Here is a 20,523-nt window from a genome sequence, read left to right on the forward strand (position 1 = left end):
GTTGAACAGCATAGTCCAGCCTTTCGCAACCAGTGTGCCTCCAGATGTTGTTGGACCACAACTCCCATCAGCCTCAGCCAGCATTGCCAATAGCTGAGGCTGATGGGAGTTGTGGTCCAACAACATCTGGAGGCACACCAGTTGGGAAAGGCTGGTATAGTCTAAATGACAGTTGTAACTTTCAAAAATGTATCAGCGTTGCTCCAAAATTCTTCCAACCTGGTAAATTTAATCTGTTGAACTTTTAATTAATTAATTATGCCTGAAAGCCCAGGCTTTTTGTAATAATGAATGCTGTTATTGAGGCAGCTCTGCGAAAAGGAGAAATGCAATTTCCAATAGTACTTCTGAAGTCTAGCTACTGCATGCCACAGTATGCCATTCAAGTGCAGGCTCACATAGACCTGCAAAACTTTGGCCAGTTTCACCAGTAAGGAAAAAAATGCCTACAGTTGTGAGAGAGATACTTTTGTTACATGCCTTTGTTGTTTTTGTATGTAACACTCCTGCCCGGGCTTTCTACATATGCACAATAACTGTAAAATCTTGGCGGAAACAAAAACAGGACAGAATGTATGACTAAATGCACTTCTGGTCCTAACCCTCAGAATATAGATGTTAACTAGCTCTTGGTTATATACAGGCTATAGCAATAGGAAACCTACTTAGTTTTCTCTTGTCACGGTGACAATCTCAAAGGAAGAAGGGCTCCTTCTCTGTAACCTTTCTTCTGTAAGGTGCATAGCTACTTAACAGTTTGGCTAGAGTAACAGCTGTACTGATGCACATGCAAGAAAAATGGCTCTGGGTACTCCGTAAAACAGGACTAGGTCCACCATACAGACAAACCCCATGAGCGTATACCTCCACTATGTAAATGCCCTACAAGAGAGAGTTGTTGCCTGCCCTTTTGGAGGAGGTAAACAGATAAGTTAGCAACTTTACAACAGGTTTATATCCCTTGCATTTAAGCCTTCTGACCTCTTATCATTTACCCAGGGCATTGTTGTAAAGGGGAGGAAATAAAGTAACAGCCGTTAAAAAAGAAAACAAACTTTATCCCAGTAAATTCTTGGTAATCACGGCTGCAATCCAGTACACATTCACCTGGGAGTAAGTCCCATTAAACCGAATGGAGCTTATTTCTGAGTAGACATGTATTGGATTGCAGCCTTAATGACTATTTTCTTCCATGATGGTCCAGCAACAAGTCAAGGTGTTCCTTGTCAGAAAATCCTGCTCTGTTTTTCAGTAAGTCCTTTTAAATCCCTTTTTGTGGGACAGAGTCGTAGGGCTCATCTACCCAGGGTTTACTGTGTGTTTGGTGCTACTCACATCTCCTTTAAATTTGCATGGTTCACATGACATTACCAGCAAACAGGACCTATCACAGTTTTCCTCTTGAAAATCCAAATTAACTCAATCCACTGATAATATGAAAAGGGAAGAAAAGAAGTCTTTCCTTCCTTTCTCTAGTGCTGGCATTTTAATCAAATGTTGAGTAGTTTATAATCATCAGCATAAAAATACCACACTTTCCTGGACAACAGGATGATTAGCTCCAACAGAAAAACTTGGGATGAAAGTCCAATTATAGTAAGCAAAAGAAAACAAAAATACAAGTGAGGCAGTTAATTTATATCAATAGAAAAATAATTTTATTTATTACTGTGTTGAAAGCAGAGCAAGGGGAGCCTATCTCATAATCAGGTGATGGGTAAAAATAATGAACTCGTCACATATAAGCAGAGGAGTGAACATTTTGCTTGGTGGAGGGTCGAAGCAGCACAGTAATGGTCCAATTTTAAGAGAAAATGCATGAATTTGTAGGAGCAGCTTCTTCTCAGTAATATTTTTATTTAAATTAGTTTATAGATTTGTAAACCACTTCACAGTCAGAAACTACTGAAGCAATATACAATATGTAGATCTACATGTTAATGATAATGTGTAGACCTCAATAGTGCTTTAGAAAATCTTCAAAGTGCTTCATATAAATTATCTTCATAATCATTAAAACAACCTTATAAAGTACAGCATTCATATTATCACCATCACCCCTACATTGCAAATGAGATGGATGATGATGGCTTTCCTAAACTCAACTACATCTCCAGTGCTGAAATGCCTTGAACACCAGTGGTCTGGATATTTTTTTGCAGGTCAATAGAATCTTCCTGTAGTAATGGATGCTATAATGGATATCTTTGAAACTACATTTGGGAGGCTTAGCCCACAAAGTCTAAAATTATTCTGGAATCTGGACTACACTTTGACAGATTGTCTGGTTAAGTCCTTATTCCCAAAACTAGGTCAATCAGTGCTCTTAACCGGGGGGAAAAGCCGTGATTAATTACAGAAATTAAGAACAGAAATCCTTTCCCCAATAATACAATAAGTCTGATTATATTCTAGTTCACATTTCTGAATTTAAAAATACTTCCATTTGTGCAAGAGACTTCCCTATATTTGAAGGTCCTTTCTCCTAGAATCAAGATGAAACCTTCGAGGATGCTCCAAGCTCAAGCAAGACTTGAGCTTCATGCTTCAACAGTAGCAGATCCTACCCTAGGGTGAAAGGGAATAGCCCCCCCCCCAAAGGTGACATTTTGCAACTGGTGCAGAAGGGGCAGGTGTCGGTCTTCCAATGGCATCAGAATATCGCACTGAGGAAATGCACATCTCAACTGCTGGAACAGGGATGCTGAGGATTTAAACCATTCTCTTCTGAATTATTTGTAAGAGTAGGGTCTGTTGATGTGGTCTCATTAGTATTTTCTTCTGTGGGAGAAAGTTCAGCTAGAGCCTGTTCTGGCACTAATGGTATATGTGGATGAAAAACTGTTGGAAGACACAATAAAATATAGTAGATAAAAGTAAAGTACCAAATATATAAAGGGCTGCATGTGGAAGTGGAACCTGGACTCTTACTTTAAAGAGTTTACAGTTCAAAGATTATAATCTATAAAGATTATTTGAATTGGGGCCCTGTCAGGGATATCTAGTTCCCTCGGCTCACTTGGTATAAACACAGATTTAGGTATCTGTGCTTCCTTACATTTTTGCTGCCACCAATTCACTCAGAATACTTTCAAAACCTCCTAGTAGATGGTATTAGATGTAAGATGAACATCAATACTAGAGACAGGATGATCTTTAAACTAAGTGTGTTGGTTTATTAAGGGGACATATGTACATAAGGGAATACCAATATTTACACTGAGGTCATCAAGGTGCGTGCTGACACTTTCTGAAGAATCAAGAGACACTGTTGCTGACACCAGCCTCTGTGGTGTTTAAAAAAGGTAAAGGTGTCCCCGCACTTATAGTGCGAGTTGTTTCCGACTCTTAGGGTGACGTCTTGCGATGTTTACTAGGCAGACCGTATATATGGGGTGGGATTGCCAGTTCCTTCCCCAGCCTTTCTTTACCCCCCAGCATATGCCGGGTACTCATTTTACCGACCACGGATGGATGGAAGGCTGAGTGGACCTCGACCCCTTTTACCGGAGATTCTACTTCCTCCTTCCATTGGAATCGAACTCCGGCCGTGAGCAGAGCTTCGGCTGCGTTACCGCCGCTTACCACTCTGCGCTACGGAGGATCTGTGGTGTTTACCTCAGGCCAAATTCCCTAAACCTCCACCCCAGCCAAATACTCCCACAATCCAGTCCAGCTACTGCGGACAATCTGCCTCTGTACTCCAAAGCTTCTCTATTATACTTTCGGTTGCTTGGATAATTTAGCCAACTTTAAAAACCCACTTGTGTAACCTTCCTCTGGTAAAACCTTTACAAAGGCAGCCTCTTAGATCAACTGAATCACAGGCTCCCTTCTTCTGATCTGCCCCAGACAAGAATTCATAGCACACAGGGGTGTTAATATTCAGGCCTTCTTATTCACAGTTCTTCTCTCTGGTCTTTTTTCTAACAACTCCCTCATCAACTCCCTTCTCAACTAACTAAACTCAACTCTGAGCTGAAAAAAACGGAAACTGTCTCCCCCTCACTGACAGTTAACTCTCAACTAACTGGAACCTTACCTCCAGCCAATCAGAGTCTGCTGTCACACAGGCCAATCAAAATGAATTTACGTGAACCAGGCCCTGCCTACTAAATTCTCAAAACAATCGTCATGCTCAACTTTGTCAGAACTTGTCAATAACAATCACTTCTGCACAAGCTTCCAGCTTTGTAGCAGCACAAGGCTTTGAACTTGCACAGTCACAGAATATTTTTTTCGCTTCAAAAAACAAGACATACAGCATTTATGCCAATGCACACAGGTGGGCTGCATATATGGTACTGTATATAAGGATTTCATATGTGCGAGAGCTAGTGTGGTATAGTGGTTAAGGTGTTGGACTACGACCTGGGAGACCAGGGTTCGAATCCCTACACAGCCATGAAGCTCACTGGCTGACCTTGGGCCAGTCACTGCCTCTCAGCCTCAGAGGAAGGCAATGGTAAACCCCCTCTGAATCCTGTCACCATGAAAACCCTATTCATAGGGTCAACATAAGTCAGAATCAACTTGAAGACAGTCCATTTCCATGTACATATATACTGAACAGACATGCCTGTTGCAACACAAGCTTTCACACCAGAGGAAATGCAGGTCTTGAATTTAGTTCTCCTTGCCAGAAATGGTTGATTAGTACAGATGCATATGCAGGTCATATCCAACATGGAAGACTGCATGAACAGCCACAGATCCAGAATGCACCTTCTTATTAATATGAAACCTGATCCAGCAACGAGATTCCCACATAAAACCATGGCCAGATTACAATGGTGAACAACTGCACCAGGGCCCACTCCACTAGAGGACCCAGATTCTGAGCTTTTTTTGAATACCAGACCATATGAATTCCTGGGGTCCTAAAGAGCTGATGTTTTTCTCTTCACTTTAAGTGCAGATTTCCCCCCTACTTGTGACTCATTTTCTAACCCTTGGAATGCATCTTCCATGTGGTGGGTTTGTTAAAAGCAGGCCCTCCTTAGAAGTTATTCACTCATAGGCAAAAAACCCTTGCGTTTTAAGAATGTAGCTATAGCCCACAGATATTTCTATCAAACTTTTAAAAGCAGGGAAACTGGGCAGCTATACTGAATGCACCAGGGGAGCAGGAGACCTGACCTCCTCTCTGAGATATTGGACTGCCCTACAAATTTGTCAAAATGCAAACACAATTTGGGTTGGTCTTTCACAGTCCAATCCACTTGCTGTGTAGCTTGGAAGAATTTGGTAACATGTGCCTCTTAAACCACTCCACTTAAGAAAAGGTGGGCATGGTCAACTAAAAATATAGAGCACACCTAGAATTTTGCTAGAATATATTTCACTTGCCACTGTTTTATCTTGTGCAAACTGAGACGTTCCTCATGTCAGTGCCATTAATCCACAATTGTTTTTGGAGTTTTTTTAGTGTTGCCAAGTGTTGTTGTACATCACATATTCACAGAAACAGAAGCAAAAGAAAGTGATTTACTATAGGAAACTTGACTAAAATTACACTGTAAATCAAACATATTTAAAGTGCGTATCTGAACTATATCAACTGTTTTAATATTGTTGCTTCCTCCCTGCTAAAACAAAATCAGTACAGCATGTCTTGTTTCTGTTATTTGGGCTGATTGCAGGTGTTGCCACCACTCACCATATGCTCAGAGGCACATATTGCCAAATTCTTCCAAGCTACACAGGAAGTGGATTGGACTGTGAAAGACCAACCCAAATTGTGTTTGCATTTTGACAAATTTGTAGGGCAGTACAATATCTCAGAGAGGAGGTGAGGTCTCCTGCTCCCCTGGTGCATTCATTATAGCTGCCCAATTTCCCTGCTTTTTAAAGTTGGATAGAAATATCTGTGGGCTATAGGTACATTCTGAAACCGCAAGGTTTTTTGCCTATTAGTGAATTTCTCTGCCTATTAGTGAATTTCTCTGCTTTTTAATCTGGGAGGTAAGAAATGGGATCCTGTGCAAGTTAGGTGAGAATAGTTTGATCATTTGCATGCTTATTGAGTTCAGTGGAATTTACTCCTCTGCAATCATGCTTAGGATAGACAAAACTGACCACAAGGGGATGGGGAGGGGGGGAGGAGAACAGGCAGGGGTAGAGGAGGAAGGGCAGAGGGGAGGAGGGGAATGGGAGCAGGCGGAAGGGGGAGGGGGCAGGTTTCATTATTTGCATGTTTATTCAGTTCAGTGGGATTTGCTCCTGTGCAATCATGCTTAAGATAGGTGTAACTGACCATGGGCAGGGAGGAGGAGAATAGAGAGGGAGGGCTGAAATGGGCAGGAGAGGAGGAAGGAAGAGGGGAGGGGAGGAAGAAGGGAGGAGGAAGGGAGAGGAGAGGGGAAGGAAGGGAAAGGCAGGTTTGATCATGTACATGCTTATTTTCAATAGGATTTACTCCTGTGCAATCATGGTTAGGAGAGATAAAGATGACCATGGGGAAGGAGGAAAGGGAGGGGAGGGGAAGGAGGAGGAGGGAGGGGATTGGAAGGGGAGAGGGGAGTGGGACGGAAGAGGCATGATGGAGGGGATAGGAGGAAGGTGGAGGGGAGAGCAGGTTTGATCATTTGCATGCTTTTTGTGTTCAATGGGATTTACTCCTGTGCAATCATGCTTAGGATAAGTGAAACTGACCTGGGGGAGGGGCAGGGAGGAAGGGAGGAAGGGAGTGAGGGAAGGGGGAGGGAGGAAGGGGGAGAGGAGGGAAGTGATTGGGTGGTTTAAAACTGGGAGTGAAAGCCCCTTTCCTTCCCAAAAGGAAAACATTGTGAACAGTATCATTTTTCAGCATTTCCTCCACCTTTTTATTCTACAGCAGGCACATGTAGTCTCCCACCCAAATTTAAACCAAAGCTGTCACTGGCCACAATCAAACCAGACCTTTATTTCACTTATTTATTTATTTCACTTTAGACAGTCATGGCTTCCCCCAAAGAATCCTGGGAAGTGTAGTTAGTGAAGAGTGCTGAAAGTTGCTAGGAGACATCCTGTTCCCCTTACAGAGCTTTAATCAGAGCGGCTGACTGTTAAACCACTCTGGCCACTGGAGCTCTATCAGGGGAACAGGGGTCTCCTCTAAGAATCCTTCACAAACTACACTTCCCAAGATACTTTTGGGGAAGCCATGACTGTCTAAAGTGAAATAAAGCTTTGGCGTGGGTGTGGCCCCCTGATTAGGCAAGCCAAGCAGCTGTGAGTCTGGCTTTTGGAACACACTGACAGTTGGTTTTTACTGAGCATGCCTGGACTTCAATGCTAAATTTCTTTAATTAAAAATCAGCTAGGTTTTTTTTTTAACTTTTAAACTGCAGAAGATTAAGGTCAGAGTATAGGGCAAGATCAGTAATAGGATTACAGGTACTCTGTGAACATGGCTGATTTTTAATTAATTTCAACAAATTATGAGAACTCTGACAGAAAGAAGTCCAAAAAGGGTCTGTTTTTTCCTCTCTTTTTACATTTTGAACTCTCGATTCTCTGACTATTTTGTATATCGACTTAAAAATTTAGATGGTTAAGCAAGTGTTTGAGTTCAGGACTATAAATTTTGTAAGGTTTTGTTTTGAAATGAGCTTATGGGAACCAGAATGGCATGGGGTGGGGGTATTTTAAATTTAACATTGCGGAATGCAAAAAATCCATGCTGGCTATAGTATACAACCACTCTCGTGGCTGTGTAAGTTTCTGCAAATCCTACTACACAAGTGTGGGTGGATGTTAAAGACCTCCCCCTCCTCCCATCCAAATTTAACATGTGAAAACCTTGCGAAGACACTCATTAAGAACTCACTAGATAATTAACTTACAATACAATGGTATACATGTGTCCTGCCCTAAGCCCGAGATACGAAACGGAGGCAAGGCTTGGTTTAATCCCTGTGTTATTAGGGTGATGGTTACATCCAAAGCAGTGCGCTTTATAAACCTGTCTACTCTAGCTCACTACTTTCCCTAGCTAAGCTACTTAAACAGTCTCTGCAGCATGTGGGGGAGCTGACTCAGCACTAGAGTCTGGGTGGGCACCTGCTTAAGTAGGGAAGGTCTTTGCTCATAAACAATGGCTCCTCCGAAGTTCCACCCTCTGTAAGTCCCTCATCTCACGTGGGATGAGCAAGCCTTCCGCAGCCCATCTGACAGTGGGGCTTCACGTGGTGATGGCTTGGCTTCAGGGAGCAGGGAGCTGGTTGGCAGGGAAGCATTTGAAGTGCCAGGTGGGGATTCCTGTGGGGGCGGGGTTGGTGCGCGCAAGTAGTCGCTTCCCAACGGCTCAGGTGGGGAGCTTGCAGGCAGAGCAGAATCTGCCTCAATGGGGGGGCTGGCCAAGGAATTTTAACCAAGTTTCAAACGCATCGCGAATGGTCAGCAACTCTTTTCCCCATATGGTGTAATTTTGCTCTGAACTTGTCAACTTCCACAAAAAGTTAGTGCATGGTCTCAGACCCTCCCCCCCCATGCTGGTTGTAAAAGCACCGCTCCAATGGCCATGTCCGACACATCCATTTCCACCACAAAGGGGCGTGCTGGGTTCGCATGTTGCAGTATGAGTTCCGAGGCGAACCGAACCTTCAACTCCTCAAAGGCTCTTTGCACAGCGTCAGTCCAGTGAAATGGACCCGGGCCTTTGAGGCAGTCCATGAGGGGCGCAGTCTTGTCAGAGTAATTAGCAATGAACCGGTGGTGGTAGTTGCAGAACCCCAGGAACCGCTGAAGATCCTTCTTTGTTTCGGGAGGCTACTACGTGAGGATGCAGTGAAACTTGCCTGGGTCCATCTCCACCCCGGTGGGAGAAATGAGATACCCCAAAAAGTCCAGCATGGTCAGGTCAAAGCCGCACTTCTCCAGCTTGGCATAGAGACGATGCTCCCTGACACAAGAGACACATGCGGGCAATGCTACAACGTGTTCAGCTGGGGAGTCCGAATAGATTAGGATATCATCGAGATACCCAATCATGAACCAGTCCAAATAGTCCCTAAATATGTCATTCATGAAGTTTTAGAAGACCCCTTAGTTATTGGATAGTCCGAAAGGCATGACCAAGTACTCAAACTGTCCATATCGTGTCTTGAACGCTGTCTTCCACTCATCCCCCTCCTTCATTCGTACCAGATTGTAAACTCCCCTCAAATCCAGCTTGGTATAAATCTTGGCCGACTGCAGTCACTCCAGCATCTCCGTGATGAGCGGCAGGGAGTAGCTATTGGGAATGGTGATCTTGTTCAGCTCTCGGTAGTCATTACTCAGGCAAAACTCTCTGTTGTTCTTCTCAACAGGCCAGCTCCAGACACTCTTGGATGAGACCGATTATCTGGATCCATTTCAAGTCAGGTTTCAGGCCTGGTTTTGGCACGGAGACAGCCTTGGTCGCCCTGAATGATGACCTCTGTCAGGAGAGACGGGGAGTGTGACTCTGTTGATTTTCCTTGATCTCTCAGTGGCTTTCGATATGGCCATGGTATCCTTCTGGGAAGACTGACTGAGTTGGAAATGGGAGGGACTGCATGGTGGTGGTTCCACTCCTACTTGGCGGGTTGGCACCAGAAGGTGGTGCTTGGGGAACATTGCTCGGCACCCTGGACTCTCCAGTATGGGGTTCTGCAGGGGTCAGTTCTGTCCCCCATGCTGTTCAACGTCTACATGAAACTGCTGGGTGCGGTCATCCAGAGATTTGGAGTGTGTTGCCATCAGTATGCTATTGACACACAGCTCTATTTCTCTTTTTCATCTTCTTCAGGCCAGGCTGTCAATGTGCTGAACTAGTGCCTGGCTGCGACAATGGACTGGATGAGGGCTAATAAACTGAGGCTCAATTCAGATAAGACTGAGATGCTGCTAGTGGGTGGTTCTTCTGACCGGATGGTGGATGTCCAACCTGTCCTGGATGGGGTCGCACTCCCCTTGAAGGAGCAGGTTTGTAGCCTGGTGGCTCTCCTAGAACCATCTCTGTCACTTGAGGCTCAAGTAGCCTCGGTGGCATGGAGTGCCTTCTACCAACTTTGGTTGGTGGCCCAGCTATGCCCCTATCTGGACAGGGAGAACCGGGCTTCAGTTGTCCATGCTCTGGTAACCTCCAAGTTAGATTACTGCAATGTGCTCTACGTGGGGTGCCTTTGAAGATGGTTCGGAAACTGCAGCTTGTGCAAAATGCAGCTGCCAGATTGGTAACAGGGACCAGACGGTTTGAACACATAAAACCGATTCTGGCCCACTTGCATTGGCTGCCTGTATGTTTCCGAGCTTGATTCAAGGTGCTGGTTTTAACCTATAAAGTCTTACATGGCTTAGGACCACAATATCTGATGGAACGCCTCTACCGACACGAACCCACCTGTACACTATGCTCAACATCAAAGGCCCTCCTCCGGGTGCTTCCTCCGAGGGCAGCTGGGAGTCTGGCAACAAGGGAGAGGGCCTTCTCAGTAAATTATGGAATGATCTCCCGGACGAGGTGTGCCTGGTGCCAACACTGTTATCTTTTCAGCGCCAGGTCAAGACTTTCCCCTTCTCCCAGGCATTTTAGTATGTGTTTTAAAATTGTTTTTAAATTTTTTAAATTGTGTTTTTAAATTGTTTTTTGTGTTTTAAAATATTTCTTTTTAATGCTTTTAATTGCTGTAAACCGCCCAGAGAGCTTCGGCTATGGGGCGGTATATAAATGTAATAAATAAATAAATAAATAAATAAACAAACAGCAAAGGGGCCCCGGCTGGAGACTGGGAGGGTTCAATGAAGCCCCTCTTCAGGTTAGTGTCATGTTAGCGCCGCCAGCTCCAGTTCCGACAGGGAGTAAATCCACCCTGCAGGGATGCACGCCCCGGGCATCAGATTTATGGTGTGGTCGTAGGGTTGATGGGGGGGAGGGAACTGATTGGCTTCCTTTTTGTCAAACACATCCTGGTACTCTTCGTACTTGTCAGGCAGGACGACTCAATCCTGCAGTACGATTCCAGCTGTAACGTTGGGGGGAGGCTTCTTCCACGGTTGGCATGCTAGGCGGGAAACGGATGTGGGGGAGAGGTGTGGGGACCTGAGAACGTAGAAATTCCACCCTGCACTCCAAGCGGCAACCTTCAATCTATTTGCAGATATAACTGGATTAGCTCCACCAGGCTGCCGGGCAGGGAGATGCATGCCAATTTGTCCAGCACTTCCGGACTAAGCCCATTCCGGTAGAAGTACATCAGAGCCAGGTCACTGTATTCCACCTCCTGGGCTAAGACGCGAAACATGTTAGTATAGGCCCCCACGGAGCCCTTCCCCTATTTCAAGGTTCCTAGCTGGCGGGCGACAGTCTTTTTATGCTGAGGGTCACAAAACATCTCGGTCATGGCTGTGACGAAGGCAGTATATTGACCCAAGACAGGGTCATTTCTCACGAGATACGGGGTAGCCCACTTGGCTGCTTCCCCTTCCAAGAGGCTGATGATAAACGCCACCTTCGCATCATCATTCGGAAACTCAGCTTGACGCACACATATGTATAGTTCACACAGGACAAGGAATGTGGCAAACTAGTCACTCTGGCCACCATAGCAAGGAGATAGTCCCACTGTGGTTTAACTCTGATGGGTGGCACGGCCACCGGTGCTGTGCCTTCTTGGGCAATCAGGGCTCGAAGGTTTTGATTCTCGAGTTGGAGATTCTGGGTTACTGCCTGGAGATTCTGGACTTCGGCATACAAGGTTTCAACAGTTCCTTGAAGTCCCCCTTTGGCGGCAGCACTAGCCTCCATGGTGTCGGTCATGGGAGCATCAGTGAAGGGAGGTGCTGGCTGAGTCAAGCTGTCCTGCGCAGAGCCCAAGACACGAGACGGAGGTGAGGCTTGGTTTAATTCCCGTGTTATTAGGGTGATGGTTACATCCAAAGCAGTGCACTTCATAAACCTGTGTACTCTAGCTCACTACTTTCCCTAGGTAAGCTACCTAAACAGTCTCTGCAGCATGTGGGGAGAGCTGACTCAGCACTAAAGTCTGGGTGGGCACCTGCTTAAGTAGAGAAGGTCTTCGCTCGTAAACAATGGCTCTTCCAAAGTTCCACCCTGTGAAAGTCCCTCATCTCGCGCAGGGTGAGCAGAGGTGAGCCTCTGGCAGCCCATCTGACAGTGGGGCTTCGCTAGGTGATGGCTTGGCTTCAGGGAGTGGGAAGCTGGTTGGCAGGGAAGCGTTTGAAGTGCCAGGTGGGGATTCTTGTGGGGGTGGGGTTGGCCCACGCAAGTGGTCGCTTCCCAACAGCTCAGGCGGGGAGCTTGCAGGCAGAGCAGAATCTGCCTCGATGGGGGGGGGCTGGCCAAGAAAGTCTGCAGACTGGCAGCGCTCCCCCTTCCCTCAACGCTCTCAGGGACCTCGTCCTCATCTGACTCCTCTCCCTAAGGAGCTAACATCTCTTGTGCATGGGGCACAACAACATGTCTACTTAGAAGAAAGTCTCTTTATGTTTAATGGGGTTTACTCCCAGGACTAAGTCCCTGTTGAGCCATTTTATAATACCTTCTGTGTCTTTACAACAGCCACATGAGATAGATGTAAGCTGAGAGTTGGTAAATGAGCAAAAACAATGATGAATTAAGTGAGTTTAAAATGTGAAACTGTGGACGCTCAGAGTATTTTCCTTTTGTTTATTAAGGATGGCAAAATACTTTTTGTTCATGCTTTGCTAAGAGTTGTGGAAGTACACTTGTTCAGAGTATTTTTTGTTGCCTATGAAAGCTTTTGTCATAATAATTTTTTTAGTATTTAAGATACTACAAGGCTTATTTGTGGTACCTTATTTCATGTGTTTCTTTTAGGGAGAAAGGGGGCTTATTTGGAGAAGTACATCAGGGTTCCTAACCACATTAATCTGACTTTGTATAGCACTCTCCTTCATTCCGTATACAGACTGCCCTTGCTGTGTTATGTTGTGCAGCACCAAGACTGATGTAACTCTTGGTCATAGACTACTCCAGAAGAGTACTTGCATAGCATCCATTTGTTTAACAATGCCTTGTACAGCGGAACTGCCCTTCTGGATTCCTTTTCAAATATTTATTATGGTGACTCTTAGTTTGATTTAAAATCGATATTAATATAGTTTGATTTAAAATTGGTATTAATATAGTTCCCTATATTTACAAAACACAGCTTGTTCTACCAGGGATGAGACTTCCAAGAGCTTCTCTAGAGATGCCATTATATCCACAGAATCTAACTAACAACATTGACAGTATTATCACATTTGTTTGAATGGCTTGTAATAAAGGATTGAGCCTTGGGCTTCCTGCACAAAAGGCTTTTGCTCTAACACTGAGCTTAGATGCACACACACAGACCCTCCCCCCCCAGGTTCAGCATTTGTGTGATATTCAAGTCATTCCTTTGGTGGTGTACTTTTTCTACTTTGCCCACTGGAGTAACAAAAGCTAAACAAATGGCAAAATATAGCAAATCCTAGGCACAACTCATGTTTCACTGAAATCTATGGAATGAGAGTGAAGTTGTGACTCCTACTGAAATCAATCAGTAAAGTGCAGATAACATGCAGAGTGATCCTATGCATGTTTTCTCAAAACATAAGTTCCATTGTAATTCATTGTAAAGTCTGGCATCCACTGGATTTTAGTCTTAGTGTTGGATTGTCGCCTATCTGGTCTCCAAAAACGAGCTGCATACTTTTATTGCCTTCCAGACTTGCCACTGTGGTTAAAACATCTACTGTAATATGGTCACATATTTACTTTGTTCAGTTGCCTGCCCAAACACCTTGACTAATTCCAGTCTTTTTATCAATGTTTGTTTTTAGCTTTGCGTACTTTGATTTTCCATCCCTTCCCACCTCTTTTGGGGATTGATGCTTCTTCTCTTAGTATGAAATAATTTCCCTCTCTGAACTAGTTAGGGATTCCCCGCTGCACTGTAGAATTAAACTCTACATGGCAAAGTAACCATTAAATTACTGATTGGGTTCTGACTTCTAATGTTGGGTGGGAGTGTGGAGATGAAGATGCTGTGTCTTCTCTTGCATTTCAGAGCAATTCTGGAGTGAGCTCCATTGGCCTGAATGGTAGTTAACCTTAATATAACACTGTAAAATCATCAACTCAATCAAATTGCTATTCAAACAGTTCCAGCTGGTGAGAAACATGAGCGCTGTACAGGAAATTATCTCTTCCTGCTATCCATTATCTTGCCTTGTTAATATTCTACTCAGAATCCCCTTTTTTAACCTTGTGGAATGCTTTAGTTAGGTACTGCCTAAAGACAGGTTGAAACCGGTTGATAATGGTATTTGGATTTCTCATACTCACAGAGAACCTTAGCCACAAGTTAGGTTGAAAATAAATGTTAAATAAGAACATAAGAGCATAAGAAGAGCCTGCTGGATCAGGCCAGTGGCCCATCTAGTCCAGCATCCTGTTCTCACAGTGGCCAACCAGGTGCCTGGGGGAAGCCCGCAAGCAGGACCCGAGTGCAAGAACACTCTCCCCTCCTGAGGCTTCCGGCAACTGGTTTTCAGAAGCATGCTGTCTCTGACTAGGGTGGCACAGCACAGCCATCATGGCTAGTAGCCATTGATAGCCCTGTCCTCCATGAATTTGTCTAATCTTCTTTTAAAGCCATCCAAGCTGGTGGCCATAACTGCATCTTGTGGGAGCAAATTCCATAGTTTAACTACGCGCTGAGTAAAGAAGTACTTCCTTTTGTCTGTCCTGAATCTTCCAACATTCAGCTTCTTTGAATGTCCACGAGTTCTAGTATTATGAGAGAGGGAGAAGAACTTTTCTCTATCCACTTTCTCAATGCCATGCATAATTTTATACCAGTTGCAAATATAACTGCACAGAATTTTTACACACACCAATATTGGCAATCTTGTGTCATGCTTGTATCAGTGAAAAGGGAAGATGCTGTTTTCAAGCCAGGAAAAAACAATTACGGAAGTTAAAAGTGATTTGAATAAGGATAGCAGCTGTGGTACATAAGCAAGTCCTGCTTTCTCCATTGAGGCAATGTGTGCAACACTACAATAGTGTAGCTTCTCAAACCACTTTCAGTTATATTAAAAACTCTTGCCTGTCTCTAGGCACAGAGTTATGCTGCTGCTGGTTTATTATGGTACGAGTTTCAGGCATTAGGTAGACTGCATCTGTTACAAAAAGGTGCATCTACGAATTCTTTTTAAGGTGGAAGGATCTGTCCATTTCCATTCTCAGTTTTGCATTATTCCTATCTAAAATTTGGTTCTCTGCATTTTGGCAGCAATTTGAGAATTTATGTTTTAAAAAATCCTCATGAATATTCTTCAGCATTTTAATGCAATTTTTCCTAACACATTTTGTATGCAGCTTTGACTAATGCATACATTTTTGCAAGCAATTTCTCCTAACATAATGCATTTTTGTATGTTACTTTCACTAAGATATTCATTTTTATGTACACTTTCCCCTAATATATGCGTTTTTATAAACACTGTTTGGTTGGAGATGTGCATACCAAATTTGAATAAGTGTAGATTTCCAAGAGTGGCTGTGTTTCGATTCTCATATTGTTTTGGAAAGTGCAAATTTGATATATTCAGCTTTACATGGGAACTGAATCAAATTTCTCCCCCATTTATTTATTGATTAAATTTGTATCCCGCCCTTCCTCCCAGAAGGAGTCAAGGGTGGCAAACAAAAACACTAAAACATATTCGGACAAAACTTCTTTATAAAGATCCCATCTCTTCACACATCACTCATAAAAGGGCTGAGGCTCCATCCACTAGCCCCACCTCTGATGGCACACAGCTCCCCCACTATGTGGACAGACGGGTCAGATGTATACATGTAGACTGCTATACACGTAGACTCCCCCAGGTTCTAAAAGCCTATGTGATTAGGATTCCAGGATCCTAGGATGCTTACAAACATAGAAGCCTACTTGTGTCCCCACCTCAGACTTCCATCCTGATAAGTAGATGGCAAGAGGAACTGTGTGTTGCTAGGGCCAGAGTCATAGCCTCGCAGCCCTTTTATTAAGATGATGCCTCTTCACGGAAGTAACACATGAAGGGAGCTAGTGTGTTTCCACAAAAGGAGAAATTGGGTTCAGTCACTTACAGTGCTGAAATGCTGCAGAACTACCCACTCTCAGAGGAGGCTGCTCACTGGCATCTCTGCATGAATCATCTACCTGAGCATGCCTCCTTCCAATCAGCAGACACGCTCAGGTCCGTGACTCACGAAAAGATACCAACGGACAGCCTCTTTTGAAGGGGTGGGGAGTAGATTCCTGAAGAAAATTAAGGGGATGGATGCCCTTGAGGCTAAATCATTCTTAACACTATGTAAACTGTTACATAGTTTAATTATGGAAACAAAATGAAATGACAAATAAACCCTGTGCCTCCACTTAGGAAACACAGATGTAGAGCCTCATATATTATACAGCCACAAGAGTGGCTGTATACTATAGTCATACCATCCAATATCCTCTCGTCAACCTCCCCTCCACCTTCCTGCCCCTCCCCCAGGTCAGTTTCGCCTATCCTAAGCATGATTGCACAGGAGTAAATCCCACTGAACTCAACAAGCAAGCAAATGATCATACCTGTCCTCCCCTCCTCCTCCCTCCCATCATCTCACTTTTGCCCCTTCCCTCCCCTTTCCTTCACCCCTCCCCCTTCCCTTCTAACCCCCTCCTTCCCCCTCCCCCTCTTTCTGCTCCCCCCTCCTTCCTCCTTCCCTCTACTCTCCCCTCCCCTTTCTCCTCGTCCATAGTCAGTTTTACATATCCTAGCCATGACTGCAGGGAGTAAATTCCACTGAACTCATTAAGCATGCAAATGTATCAGACCTGCCTTTCCTCCCCTCCCCTCTTCCTTCCTCCTCCTCTCCTGCACACTCCAGGCCTCCCTCCCCATGGTCAGTTTTACCTATCCTAAGCATGACTGCACAGGAATAAATTCCACTGAACTCAATAAACATGCAAATAATCAAACCTGCCCTCCTCCTCCCTCTCCTGCCTGCTCCCAACCTCCTCCCCTCCTCCCCATCCCCTTGTGGTCAGTTTCACCTATCCTAAGCATGATTGCAAGGGAGCAAATCCCACTGAACTCAATAAGCATGCAAATGATCAATCCATTCTCAGCAAACTTGCACAGGATCCCATTTCTTACCTCCCAGATTAAAAAGCAGAGAAATTGACTAACAGGCAAAAAACCCTTGCGGTTTAAGAACGTACCTATTGCCAACAGACATCTCTATCAAACTTTAAAAAGCAGGGAAATTGGGCAGCTATAGTGAATGCACCAGGGGAACACAAGACCTGAACTTCTCTCTGAAATATTATACTGCCCTACAAATTTGTCAAAATGCAAACACAATTTGGATTGGTCTTTCACAGGCCAATCCACTTCCTGTATAGCTTGGAAGAATTGGTGAGTGGTGGCAACACCGGAAATCAGCCCAAATAACAGAAACAAGACATATGCTATGCTGATCTTGTTTTAGCAGGGAGGAAGCAACAATATTAAAACAGTTGATATAGTTCAGATAATCACTTTAAATATGTTTGATTTACTGTGCAATTTTAGTGAAGTTTCCTAGGTATGTACTTAAACTGCAAGATTTTTTGCCTATTAGTGAATATATATGTTAGTAACTTGAAACTGGAGGCTTTTGGGTTGGATATATGTGGTCCATTTTTAGAGAACTACTGTTTCAACAGTCAGGTCCTTGGCTCATAGCAAAGTGTGGATCAAACTGAAAAAAACATTTGATCAGAGGTGTGCAAGGCTAAATTTTCAGGATATTCCATGTTTTTGTGCTCTTGTCTCCATTTTTCCCCTCTATAGTGCAAAAACCCAACTAGACTTTGTCAACTGTTTATTGCCTACAGTATTGAGAAAATCTAATTTGATTCTTTTTCTGTAAAGAAAAAAATTGAGATAGAGCACCAGGTCAAGTAATAATAAGCAAGGAATGCCGTGAAAATTTAGCCTTGTGATTTTATCTCCCCCATTTTTCAGTTTTGTACTTGCTGCTAGATACTTACCCAACAGAGCCCGAAAGCACTGTATGACAAATACAACCATTGCAGAGACAAACAGGGCACCCAGGAAGTAAATCTGCAGTGAATTCAGAAGATGGTATTAGTCTGAGTAACTGCCTGGCATTTTGTGCTCTAAGAACAAAAGAGATGTACGCACCAAACCAGAATGCAAAACAGTCTTCAAGAAAATCCTCAGGTGAAGATTTAGCAAAGCTAATGTGCATGGACCAATTGATTCTTGGTTGCTATGGTTCCAGCACCTATGCACAATAATAAAAAGGCATTCATGAACACATATAAAAGGTGGTTCTCAACATTCTGTCACATTCTAGGGTCACCAAGGAACAGAATCCAAGACAAGCATCATGCAGATGAAGAGGCAGACCTTTGCAGATAAGAGGAGGCTTGAGTCTTCATGGGGGCCATTAGTAATCGGGAACAGGCTTCGTCCTCACATCAACAGTGTCTCCCTTACCATGCTGCCATTTATTCCTACTCTGAGGGCCAAACTTGGGGGAAGGAACAGCAAGGCATTATCTGTCCTGGGATATTTGTAATATGCAGGCCCTTCTTGTACGGTCTCACACCACCAACTTATGGAAATGTTCTAATTTATCAATAGAGCTATTGTGATTAAAATTATAACAAGCTGGAATGGAAGCAGTTCAGGACGTTTCAGGAAATGGATGCTGCTCACACGACAATTGAGGAAGATCTCACCAATCTAGCACTTAATGCTGCAATCCTAAACCTACTTACTTTGATGCGAAACCTACTTACTTAACTTTGGTGAACTTCTCAACACTTAACTTTGAACAACCATGCTTATTAATAAGGCTCGTGTTTTAGGTTCTGCCCTTTTGAAAAGTTAGATCTTGGGATGCTTGGAGTAAGATCTTCACAGTGGCAGCACCACAGCTAAAGCCTCCTTCAGGCGTTCTCCTCTATAGGATTACAGTAATGTGAAGAAAAGACTGTCCACAGGCCCCATCCCTGTCATCCATGTGTTGGAGGGGAAGATCTGGAGAGGAAAGCCTGCTCTGCGCATGTGGACTCCTCTCATGATTAGTACCCTAAGTCATGGGGTTGGGGGGGGAATCCGCAGGGCTCTCCTCTTCAGATCGTCCCCTCAACAAGTAGGTGGCAAGGGGGCAGGGCCAGCAGGCACATGGCAATATGGGTGGTATCAAAAGGTGTGATTCTACTCTGTTCCTTCAAGGCAACTGCAACTGTGTGGAGAACACTTGAAGTCTAGAATTTGTTTGGAAGAAAGAGGCCCAACAACCCACCATGTTTTGCTGTTTTCGATGGCTTGTGGAAATTTTCAATCTCCAAGACCAGAGCTTTTCAAACTATTGACCTTCAGGAAACTATTTTCCCCAAGTGACTTGCTTGCCAAAGAAAGCCCATGCATCACAAAGGATTCTGTGGAACAACACACTGAGTGCAGGATGGTTCCGAGAGCACTCAAAGCTCCTCCTGCAACTGCACATTGCATGGAGAAAATAGTGGCAGGCAAGCTGTCTTTTATGGAAGCTTGTTTGCCATTACTGATCTTCTCATTGAGGAATTCCTGGGAAGCTTCCAAGGGACCCCAGGATCCATAGAACACATTCTGAAAACTACTCTCTTAGGCATTTAAATGTTAGATGTAAGGAATATCTCAGCTGTTGCTGATTTTATATCATTTTCAATCTGTACATTGTACATCATTTTGATGAAAAGCAATAAGCAATTTATAAAATAAAACAGATGGGTATAATAAAATAGACATTGAAGTCTTTTTACCCCAATGGGAAAATCCCAACATACTTTGAATGTTGTAAACATGGCACTAATAAACAAGAACAGCCTCACCTTTCATAAAGCTCTTGAAGAAGGCTTGTACTACTGGAATCGATGGTCTTGTCAATTCCTAAATTATCTAAAATGTGACGAGGGATCAAATAACCTTCTTCCAGAAGAAGAGCCAAATTAAAGAATCCCTACAACATGTAAAATGAATGATTAGTTTTATAGCACTTCTGGCTTAGACTTGAAACATGAACAATTTGCCTTCACAACATTTCTATTCAAACAAATAACAATCTACTGCTCTGTGATGTAAGGGCAGCATTGCTTGTGTTTGGTATCTTTCTTTTATCAGCACGTAGGTGGTACACTTATCAAAAAGCACAACGTCCTGACCCCAATTTCAAGCAGTAGCCTGGATACCAAGAAAGAGGGAGGGGAGCCAGGAAGGCTAGAGGTACAGACAGCAGAGGCACTGGGCCTCAACACCAACCTTGACAGCTAGAACTCACCAAAACAGAGAATGCAGCCCTTCAGCAAGATAACACTGTGGGGCCAGCATCCGCATTCACAAGGGTTTCGTGCTCTACAGAGCACACTTGCCAATGCAGGCCATGTAACCAGCAAGAAATAGCAGAGAAGTGATGGAGTGCTAGGCTTTGACTCATACTTAGCAAAGGGACAATACCTGAGAAGGGTAGTT

General features: G+C 43.9%; 1 protein-coding gene across 4 annotated transcripts in view; it reads right to left on the minus strand.

The window, feature by feature from the left end:
* Positions 1-1,673: 1,673 nt before the first annotated feature.
* SEL1L3 (SEL1L family member 3) overlaps positions 1,674-20,523 on the minus strand; it is a 58,108-nt gene continuing 39,258 nt past the window's right edge. For all 4 annotated transcript variants that reach the window (XM_061584329.1, XM_061584331.1, XM_061584330.1 and 1 more), the window contains 4 exons: positions 19,887-20,014; positions 18,187-18,289; positions 18,033-18,105; positions 1,674-2,841 (listed from right to left, as the gene is read on the minus strand). In XM_061584329.1, the coding sequence (XP_061440313.1) occupies positions 2,684-2,841; positions 18,033-18,105; positions 18,187-18,289; positions 19,887-20,014 (462 nt within the window). In that variant the 3' untranslated portion in view covers positions 1,674-2,683. The remainder of the gene's footprint in view (positions 2,842-18,032; positions 18,106-18,186; positions 18,290-19,886; positions 20,015-20,523) is intronic.

This window comes from Rhineura floridana, chromosome 9 (assembly GCF_030035675.1).
Source record: "Rhineura floridana isolate rRhiFlo1 chromosome 9, rRhiFlo1.hap2, whole genome shotgun sequence".
Classification (NCBI taxonomy): domain Eukaryota; kingdom Metazoa; phylum Chordata; class Lepidosauria; order Squamata; family Rhineuridae; genus Rhineura; species Rhineura floridana.